This window comes from Palaemon carinicauda, chromosome 18 (genome assembly GCF_036898095.1).
Source record: "Palaemon carinicauda isolate YSFRI2023 chromosome 18, ASM3689809v2, whole genome shotgun sequence".
Lineage (NCBI taxonomy): Eukaryota > Metazoa > Arthropoda > Malacostraca > Decapoda > Palaemonidae > Palaemon > Palaemon carinicauda.
This window is the reverse complement of record NC_090742.1, coordinates 60,312,191-60,324,254: the sequence shown is the minus strand read 5'-3', so window position 1 is coordinate 60,324,254 and position 12,064 is coordinate 60,312,191. Positions and strand designations below refer to the sequence as shown.

Genomic DNA, 12,064 nt, shown 5'->3' with positions numbered 1-12,064 from the left:
AAGAGACTCTTTAACTATGGTAAGTAGCTCTTCTAGAAGGACACTCCAAAATCAAGCCATTGTTCTCTAATCTTGGGTAGTGCCATAGCCTCTGTACCATGGTCTTCCCCTGTCTTGGGTTAGAGTTTTCTTGCTTGAGGGTGCACTCGGTCACACTATTCTATCTTAATTCTCTTCCTCTTATTTTGTTCAAGTTTTTAGTTTATACAGCTCTTATTTTGTTCAAGTTTTTAGTTTATACAGGAGATATTTATTTTAATGTTGTTGCTCTTAAAATATTTTATTTTCCTTCGTCTCCTTTCCTCACTGAGCTATTTTCCCTGTTGGAGCCCCTGGGTTTATAGCATCCTGCTTTTTTAACTAGGGTTGTAGCTTAGCAAATAATAACAATAATAATACAGCAAGCAAAAGGTGTGGCCCTCAGCAAGTTAGAGTACCACCAAAGAAGTAAAATGAAAGAAGGATTTTGTCAGTAGCAAAACAGATGTTAACCAAAACCTTCAAAAGCATCTGCCTCATCAAGCAATGTGCACTTGGCTAGTGACCCAGTCCCCAATACCATAAGCAACAACAGAGTTTCCACCTTCCATTCAAAATCCCCCTCATCTATTGAAAATTCCTTGGTTGAGGCCCTTAACTATTTTCTTAATTCTCCCCTCATCTATTAGCAATTCATTGGTTGAAGCCCTCAACTATTTTCTTAATTCTCCCCTCATCTATTAGCAATTCATTGGTTGAAGCCCTCAACTATTTTCTTAATTCTCCCCTCATCTATTGGCAATTCATTGGTTGAGGCCCTTAACTATTTCCTTAAGTCAACAATGAAAAGGAAAATAGTACTTGTAATTATGCAAAAATATTAAATATAGCCTATGAATAATTAAACCTAATACAGTACTGCAAGAATATGTGCAACAAACTTTTAAATGCCACACAAATGTTTAATCGATATGAGTCACCCTGATATAGAGTAACACCTGTGCTAATAAATTACTATTCCATACAGAAGTTACGGGATTTTTTAATTTTAATCAGCACCACCTTAAGAGTATCAAACATATGATAGTAAATGGACTAAACACTTGCAGAATAAGAAGAAATTCGACACTTCCTACCAACAAAACTTTGTTTTGACACTGTTACTGTTTTTAGAATGATATATTGTTAATTTATTCTCATCATTTATTTACTTCCTTATTTCCATTCCTCACTGGGCTATTTTTCCCTGTTGGAGCCCTTGGGCTTATAGCATCTTGCTTTTCCAACTAGGGTTGTAGCTTGGCTAGTAATAATAATAATAATAAAAAGGACCCTTCCAAAATGTGAAACCCATCTTAATAACAAATCATAGTGAGCGGATGACAATCTGAACATGGAGATAAAGTTTATTTTCCACTCTTTTAGTAAATATTTAAAGAAATAATTATTGTTGTACTTACCTGTCCCCCTTATTTTCTAATCAAATACATTTTCACACAAGTTACTTTTATAAGTTATCCTTTGCATTCATTAATACCAACTAATCACATATTTTTAAGTAATTTGTGTTCATAACTTTATAAACCTGAACCTTTTAACCCTTTTACCCCCAAAGGACGTACTGGTATGTTACACAAAACTCATCCCTTTACCCCCATGGACGTACCGGAACGTCCTTGCAAAAAACCTGCTATTTTTTTTTTTTGCATAGTTTTGATAATGTTTTGAGAAACTTCAGGCATTTTCCAAGAAAATGAAACCAACCTGACCTCTATATGATGAAAATTAAGGCTGTTAGAGCAATTTGAAAAAAAAAAATTTACTGCAAAATGTGCTTGAAAAAAATACCCCCTGGGAGTTAAGGGTTGGAAAGTTCCAAATAGCCTGGGGGTAAAAGGGTTAATTAAGAAATGATTCTAGCACAGCTGTTATGTGGCCATTTAACTATTAACGAGGTGTAATATGTGTTGGTAGTTACCGGCACACTTGACGGTACACTAAACAGTAATTTGACCGCATCTGGGGTCTTTCAGGGGAGATGATGATGGGGAAGTTTAGTAGAAGAACTGGAGACATCTAACATGGTATTCAACTTTATGATTTGTAGGCTTCCTAGATCAAGTTAACTATGGGAGGAGGGGGGGGGGAATCATGTAGGATGGAGCACCCATAGTTAGCCAAGGTTGGGAAGTCCCCTTATCTTATTAGCAATATATATATATATATATATATATATATATATATATATATATATAGGCCTATATACTGTATATACATATATATATATACTGTATGTATATATATATATACAGTATATATATATATATAAATATATATATATATATATATATATATATATATATATATACTGTATATACATATATATATACTGTATGTATATATATATATATATATATATATATATGTGTGTATGTATGTATATATATATATACATACAGTGAACCCTCGCTACTTCGCGGTTCGACCATCGCGGATTCACCACTTCGCGGATTTTTTCCATAACCCATATATATACAGTAATATATATATATATATATGTATGCATGTATTTATGTATATATGTAGGTATGTATATGTGTATACATATAAATATATATATAAATATATATACACACACACACACACATATATATATATATATATATATATATATATATACATATATATATATATATATATATATATACTGTATATATATATATATCTATATATCTAAAGTAGGAAGATGTGATGTAGTTCTAAGGGAAAAGTATGGGAAATATGTCTGGGTAATAAGCAAAGCTCTACCTCCAGTTTGTTTCTACATTATGATCAGAGATAAATGTAAACAAAACATTGGTTGCCATTTTTTATCATGCTTTTTAGCATGTTTAGGAAATGCATGATATAAAATCACCTTTAATATTTGTGCCTGTTTTAGTTTAGGGTACTGTAGTACATGCATTAAGTGTTCTGTACATTAAAGGGTAGTTTGTTAACAGTACTACGTACAAGGGAAGGTTTTAAAAGTCTGAATATACATGTTGAATAAATAGGTAAATATGGTGTCACTACTTCGCGGATTTTCACCTATCGCGGCCGCGACTGGAACCTATCTACCGCGATAAACGAGGGTTCACTGTATATATATTATATATATACATATATATATATATATATATATGTGTGTGTGTATATATATACTCCCTTCCTATAGTATCCCTTTCCACTGTAGTTCTTATTATTGTTTGACTTCTGCTGATAGAATTGAATCTTAACCTCACCAACATAATATTTTTCAAGTAATTTGTACTTCAAATAGTCATAAAAAAAAACTGGAGTCAACCAACATAGGGATACCTTATCAGCATAAGCTCTGCTGATATGGTATCTTCTGTGTTATAAGATGAAGATTTTGTATTTAGCACAGGAACAACCATGTCTTGTATTTGTACAAACACTGTAACAGGCTTGTAGGTTAACCCTTTTACCCCCAATGGACGTACTGGTACGTTTCACAAAACTCATCCCTTTACCCCCATGGACGTACCGGTACGTCCTTGCAAAAAACTGCTATTTAAATTTTTTTTCATATTTTTGATAATTTTTTGAGAAACTTCAGGCATTTTCCAAGAGAATGAGACCAACCTGACCTCTCTATGACCAAAATCAAGGCTGTTATAGTAATTCAAAATAAACATACTGAAAAATGTGCTGGGAAAAAAATAACCCTTGGGGGTTAAGGGTTGGAAATTTCCAAATAGCCTGGGGGTAAAAGGGTTAAGCGGCTACATGTTTCCTTGTTTTATTTTTCAGGGTAATTCTATGGCAATATAACCTATTACCAATACATGTTTTCCTGAATAACTTAGCCTAATACTAAATATCTAATGAAGATGTATTTATATACATACAGGTAAATATAAGGTACTGAAAAACTTTATGATACTGATGGTTCATGATGACTTTACTGATAAGGGTCTGACAGGTGTTCAAGATAAAACCATATGCCTATTACAAATAGGATACATCCTTATTAGCCTTCCCTAACCTAACCTAGGGGACTGGGTCCTCACCTGATCTACAAACTATTACTCAAAGACACTCTAACCTAACCTAGGGAACTGGGTCCTGGCATGATCTAGAAAACTATTAATCATACTGTTTATTTCTTATTTAGGCAAGTAGGCCTTATTTTAAAACAGTTTGCACACCCATTGAGCAGTTTTACTTTAAAATCAACCTTTATACCTGTGGGTGTTTTTTTTGGTAAAGATATGGTACTTGAAATTCATGCCAATCAGCAATTTACTAAAAAAACGAACGTGTTGGCCACTTACGTACATTTTGTTTGTCAATAAAATGGGCCAGGGAATAACAACTTATATATCACAACATAAAATTAAAAAACACATTTTCCATGTCCACTGTTGATTTCTGGGAATAAAATGGTGCCTTATTGAATATAAGCTAATATCATTATTATTATTAGTTAAGCTACAACCCTAGTTGGAAAAGCAAGATGCTATAAGCCCAAGGGCTCCAACAGGGAAAAATAGCCCAGTGAGGAGAGGAAATAAGGAAATAAATAAATTATGAGAATAAATTAACAATAAATCATTCTAAAAACAGTAACAGCGTCAAAACAGATATGTCCTATATAAATTATTAACAACGTCAAAAATAGATATGTCATATACAAACTACAAAAAGACTCATGTCAGCCTGGTCAACATAAAAACATTTGCTCCAACTTTGAACTTTTGAAGTTCTACTGATTCAACTATTGAACCCTATTGAGTCTCTGTTTTTTTTCTTATCTCAAGTAAACATTAAATAATGTTTAAAACCAGTTGTAAATTACCATTTTTTTCCGAGAAAGTTTTTGGATGCTTTTATACCTCGGTCATTTATATATGTCCATTTGACAGAGGAAAGCTGTTGTGCAATGAGTTACCTAAAGGAAGTTCATTTACATAATTTACTCATGTCTCATGTTTAATTACTAGTATACAATCTATAAAGTAAGTGTATAATTTAAATTTATATTTATGCTATGTGGTACATTGTTGTAGGTCTTACTAGGACATATCTGTTTTGATGTTTTTACTGTTTTAGAATAATTTATTGTTAACTTGTTCTCATCATTTATTTATTTCCTTATTTCCTTTCCTCACTGGGCTAGTTTTCCCTATTGGATCCCTTGGGCTTATAGCATCTTGCTTTTCCAACTAGAGTTGTAGCTTGGCTAGTAGTAATAATAATAATAAAACCTTCCCAGAGTTCTCTTACTTGAGGGTACACTCAGACACACTATTCTGTCTTATTTCTCTTCCTCTTGTTTTTAGTTTATATAGGAGATATTTATTTCATTGTTATTGCTCTTCTTAAAATACTTTATTTTTCTTCGTTTCCTTTCCTCACCGACAAATTTTTCCCTGTTAGAGCCTCTGGGCTTATAGCATCCTGCTTTTCCAACTAGGGTTGTAGCTTAGCAAATAATAATAATAATAGTAGGTAAGGAGGAGGAACCAGCCCATTATTTTAGGTTAAATGGGTGTGGTTAAGTTAAAACATATCATGGGCTAGGTTAGGATATATCCCTTTTTAATCCCTATCCTAGGTTTTTCCTCATCAGAAAACTAGTCTCCCATGAAACACACTTACTATGTAATTTTTCCAATTAGTTTTGGCATGGCTTGCATATAACTTACAAGTGCATGTTTTAATTCATTAATTTACTGAATTTCCTTAAAGAAAAACCATGGTTTCTTACCGAGATCTCTCATATAGGTTTATGTAGATTATAGGGAAACATAAATGTTTAGTCTGCACTAATAAAAATGATTAGAAACGCATACAACCAAAGCTAACTACATTAATTGGAAAAAGAATATGTTTGATTCACTTTGAAAAGTTTAAACTATATAATCACATTTTACATTAAATTATTTACCAAAAAACAAACTTAAAATTTGGTTCATGTATATGACAGAAACCAAAGTATCATAATAATTCCCTTTTATATTAAATTATATACCAAATAAACTTTAAATTTCCGAACTGATGTAGCAGTTAGGCTTATTATTCGCCGTTTTAATCATATTTACATCTTATTTACAAATGATTCATGATTTTATAGTTTATTTATGACATATTTGTTTTTGATGTTGTTAATAGTTTATATATGACATGTCTGTTTTGACGTTGTTACTTTTTTTTAGAATGATTTATTGTTAATTTGTTCTCTTCATTTATTTATTTCCTTTCCTCGCTGGGCTATTTTTCCCTGTTGGAGCCACTGGGCTTATAGCATCTTGCTTTTCCAACTAGGGTTGTAGCTTGGATAGTAATAATCATAATAATAATATTAGTATAGTCTGCCGGTAGGCCAGCATATATACATATACAGGTTCCTTGGACCTTTGGTAATGGGTTAATAAATACATGAATCTAATTACAATTTTATTTATCTTATGTTTAAAAATCTCCCAAAAATTAAAACTAAAAAAGGAATATACTGACGTCTACCAACCTACGACTTATTACGAACTAGAAGTGTCACATGACATGACATATACCGTATTCGAAGATTAATAGGACAATGACAAGTTTGACACAAGACTAACGAGTGACATAATGATTTTCCTATAAATATGATTAAATATTCGTGTTATTCCTCAGCTTAAAAAGATAATTAAGACAATTCTATTTACCGTATATCACAACCTACGACGTTGTCACATGATATGACATAAACCGTATTCGAAGATTAATAGGACAATAACAAGTTTGACACAAGACAAACGAGTGACAAAATGATTTTCCTATAAATATGACTAACTATTCGTGTTATTCATCAGCTTAAAAAGATAATTCACACAATTCTATTTACCGTATATCACAGCCAATCCCGTTTCGTGAAGATATCTTGCTCGGCGATACTTGAAGATCCATATTGTCACCACGGTCAGTATAAGTAGAAAAGTATATAACAAAATATTAAGGCTGTCGATACGATGCGTGACCCAATACTTTTCATCTAGGGCGATGTCTGTGCCCAAAGAGGCCTTAGCACTGACGTAGTTCAAGAAACAGGTTAGAGAAATTGCCAGAACACTTAGGACACGTTCACCTGCCATCGTGAAATGTTTACATCTGAGCCGCAGGGTTGCCACTGCCGGATGGGTTAGTGTAAAAATCCCCAAAACTCCTGATAAAAAAATCCCCAAAACAACCCAAAAATCCCCATTTCCATAAAAATATCCTCTTGTCTTGATCATGCAGGCTTCACTAATATAGAAATTACTCGCCATACTTTGTATATAGTACAAACAAACTAATTGCAACAATATAAAGGTTTACTCATCTTTGTGTCTTCATAGATATTTGTACAGAATATCCCATTTGACACCAAAAATCCCCAAATCTAGGGATAAATACCCATATCTGGCAACACTGTCTGAGCGAAATCAATAAACCCCAAAAGGAAATTCATAGGAAATGAAGACAAGTGAAGATCGCGATCCTCTTTTGCCAAGGTTTATTTACGGCCATGTTTTCTCCTATCTTAAAATTATATTCAATTTCTATAATCTATACAAAATTTCTTTCTGAAATATCATGGCGCAGAATTAATATGGTTGTTATACAGATATACACATTTCTAACGTGAGATAGTTATAAAGATTCTAATTCTATTTTCTTTTCTATCTAGTTGCCAAGGTTTCTTTAAGTCATATTTTCTCCTATCTTTAAATTATACGTCATTTCTATAATTTATGTGAAATTCCTCTCTATATTATCATGACCTATATTTATTTTGGAGGCTATATAAATATATATTTCATATGCGAGATAGGCATAAGGGTTCAAATTCCTTTTTCTTTTCTATGCAATAAACGTCTTGAAGACAAGTGTCATCGTCACGAGATAAGGGGCGAGTGGAGGTTTTGGAAGATAAAGTACTGATAAGGGTGTTATCATTTGCAGATTTGAGGTTTTCCACCTGATAAACATTCAAAGTATGACATATTCTTATCTTGAAAGTGTATGAACAATTACTTCTGTTTTAAATGTCTATTTGACATTCTCGGAAAATACTATATCGTCGACTTAACGCAACGTGAAATGTGTTTGCATTAATTTGCATCAAAGGGAAAATATAATATGCCAGTAAAATCAAGAGTATTTATTTATACATGTAATAAATGGTTAATATGTATAGAATATTTATTTTACATGGACATTCCATAAGCTACGCACCATCTTGCTTAAAGTTACGTTGGTAAACTGATGAACTTTAATGCGCATTTTGAAGAATTTCTTATGTTTATACTACACCCTATTTAACTTATTATTATTATTATTATTATTATTATTATTATTATTATTAGCCAAGCTACAACCCTAGTTGGAAAAGCAAGATGCTATAAGCCCAAGGGCTCCAATATGGAAAAATAGCCCAGTGAGGGAAGGAAATATCCAATTTGGTTTCATTCAGTTGCGCAAGTAATGTTACTCCTTCCAAAGATAAAAGTTTTATTTCCACACCTGTATTTTATTCTTATCAACACGTAACCATTAATTGGAACTACGCATTTAAGGAAGTGTTTAGAGTATGTATAGCTTAAACTAAAACTATACAGTGAACCAGATCCTTCAATTTTAACATTTGAGAATTATTATTATTATTATTATTATTATTATTATTATTATTATTATTATTACTTGCTAAGTTACAACCCTAGTTGGAAAAGCAGGATGCTTTAAGCCCAGGGGCTCCAACAGGGAAAATAGCCCAGTGAGGAAAGGGAAAAAGGAAAATAAAATATTTTAGGAAGAGTAACATTAGAATAAATATCTCCTATATAAACTACTAAAACTTTAACAAAACAAGAGGAAGAGAAATAAGATAGAATAGTGTACCCGAGTGTACCCTCAAGCAAGAGAACTCTAACCCAATACAGTGGAAGACCATGGTACAGAGGCTATGGCACTACCCAAGACTAGAGAACAATGTTTGATTTTGGAGTGTCCTTCTCCTAGAAGAGCTGCTTACCATAGCTAAAGAGTCTCTTCTACGCTTACCAAGAGGAATGTGGCCACTGATTCATAGGCATTTTTTGATAATGCAAAAATTGAAAAATAGGCCTATTATGTTAGTATAATGACGGTAAAAATAAAACAAGCTGAAGAATAATGATGATTTGAGTGTCACAAGTTATGTTAGGCCTATTACTAATATTATTATTTTTAGCTAAGCTACAACCCCAGTTGGAAAAGCAAGATGCTATAAGCCCAAGGGCTCCAACAGGGAAAAATAGCCCAGTGAGGAAAGGAAATAAGGAAATAAATAAACAATATAAAAATGAATCAGCAATTAAAATAATATATTCTAAAAGCATTAACATTAAAATAGATATTTCATAAATAAACTATAAAAGGACTTCTGTCAGGCTGCTCAACATAAAAGAATTTGCAGCAAGTTTGCCTATTATTATTATTATTATTATTATTATGATTATTATTATTATTATTATTATTATTATTATTATTATTAGCTACCCTAGTTTGGATTCAGCCACCACAGTTCTAAATTCAGGAGATGGAATTGATGCAAAGAGAGTAGCATCATCTGCATAGAGAACGAGATTGTTTTCTACGCCAAACAACATATCATGTGAAAGTAATGAAAAATAATGGGTTAAGAACACTACCTTAGGGGACACCAGATATTATTATTATTATTATTATTATTATTATTATTATTATTATTATTATTATTATTATTATTATTATTATTATTATTATTATTATTGCCGAGTAAGACTATAATTTTTTGTTATTTATTCTATATTCATAATTTACTTATAGTAAATGGAGATGCTATTTAATAAGAAAACAAACCACACTACATTCCATTAAAAGATAAGAAAGATAAAACTAAGAATATTTGGCTTTTGATATCGTTCGTTATCTACGTTAACAATCGAGAGAGAGAGAGAGAGAGAGAGAGAGAGAGAGAGAGAGAGAGAGAGAGAGAGAGAGGGGGGGGGGGTAATATATTAGTATTTTTGTTCAGTATGTTCGTTCTTAGTTTAGAATTTAATAGATAAATGAGGTTATAACCATTACTCTGGGACACATCAGTAAGAGGGAAACTGCCTCTTATAAACACACACACACACACACACACACACACACACATATATATATATATATATATATATATATATATATATATATATATATATATATATATATATATATATATGTATGTATGTATGTATGTGTGTATGTGTGTGTGTGTTTGTGTACACTCAAATACACTGATATACACTATACATTATTCACTATACACTATACTCACCATTATGACAACGAAATAACCCAGTTATTTGCATTCAACAGACACGTCCAATCACTAAAGATAAGGCAAAAAAAAAGTAAAAAAAAAGGTTAAAATTATAAAAAAAACTTTTTGCGAAAATGATAAAGATAATTGATGTTGTTGTATGCACCAAAAGACATTTGCCCTGCACTCATTAGTTCATTTTAGAATGATTGAAATCTAGGTTAGCCGGTCAGTGTTATCTATAAGAAGGTTAATGCGAACATATATAAGTTCATATATTGTACAATATATATATATATATATATATATATATATATATATATATATATATACTGTATATACTGTATATATATACAGTATATATATGTATATATATATACAGTATATATATATATATATATATATATATATATATATACATAGTATATATATATATATATATATATATATACTGTATATATATATATACAGTATATACAGTATATATATATATATATATATATATATATATATATATATATATATATATATATATATATATATACAAAAACAACAAATACAGCCGTTTCCAGTCCACTGTAGGATAAAGGCCTCAGACATGTCCTTATTCATGTCTGGGGTTTGGCCAGTTTTCATCACCACGCTGACCAGTGTGAGTGAGTTGTTGATGGCGGGAGACTTTTGTCTGATCGCTCACAACAAACTAACCTTGTATGGATGGTCCTGATTAGTACCTGACTAGTACCATTGCTGATCATGGCGATACGCAAACCGTTTCACTGCCCTCAGGATCAATTCAAACCATTTCAGTCTTCTTTCCTGGACTCTCTTTGAAACCTCTAACACTTTTACTGTCCTCAGGATCAATTCAAATCATTTCAGTCTTCTTTCCTGAGCTTTCTTTGAGACCTTTAATACTTTCACTGTCCTCAGGATCAATTCAATCCATTTTAGTCTTTTTTCCTGAGCTTTCTTTGAATCCTCTAATACTTTCACTGTCCTCAGGATCAATTCAATCCATTTCAGTCTTCTTTCCTGAGCTTTCTTTGAAGTCTCTAATACTTTCACTGTCCTGCTGATCAATTCAATCCATTTTAGTCTTCTTTCCTGAGCTTTCTTTGAATCCTGCAATTCTTTCACTGCCCTCCTGATCAATTCATTCCTGATTTTATCATTTTTTTTTGTGACATCACACATCCACCTCAGCATTCTCCTCTTGGCCACATCCATTCTACATTTTTGCTTTGATGTAACATAGTATAATGTTTTTTTCCCTTATCTAAAATTACTTCATACTATGCTCGTAGTATAAAATCAGTTGGATATTATTGTCTTTATTTTATTTAAATCGTAAAACAACCTGTTTTCAATGCCATACGGATATTGGATTAGTAAGAGAACTCTACCTCAAGACAGTGGAAGACCATGATACATAGGCTAGAGAACAATGGTTTGATTTTGGAGGTCCTTCTCCTAGAAGAACTGTTTACCATAGCTAAAGAGTCTCTTCTACCCTTACCAAGAAGAATGCAGCCAGTGAAAAATTACAGTACAGTAGTTAACCCCTTGAGAGAAGAAGAATAGTTTGGTAATCTCAGTATTGTCAGGGGTAAGAGGACAGAGGAGAATGTGGAAAGAATAGGCCAGCCTATTCCCTCTAAATGCAGACAAAGGAAAACTGAGGCGTAACCAGAGAGAAGGATCCAATGTAATACTGTCTGGCCAATC

At 32.0% G+C, this 12,064-nt stretch overlaps 1 protein-coding gene across 12 annotated transcripts in view; it reads right to left on the bottom strand.

Moving 5' to 3' along the window:
* Positions 1-7,143, bottom strand: part of Nhe3 (Na[+]/H[+] hydrogen exchanger 3) — a 90,488-nt gene extending 83,345 nt beyond the window's left edge. For all 12 annotated transcript variants that reach the window (XR_011047214.1, XR_011047215.1, XR_011047212.1 and 9 more), the window contains exon 1: positions 6,875-7,143. Coding sequence is in view for 5 of the 12 variants with exons in the window: in XM_068392405.1 (XP_068248506.1) it covers positions 6,875-7,121 (247 nt within the window). In the remaining 7 variants the exon portion in view is untranslated. The remainder of the gene's footprint in view (positions 1-6,874) is intronic.
* Between the last annotated feature and the right edge of the window lie 4,921 nt (positions 7,144-12,064).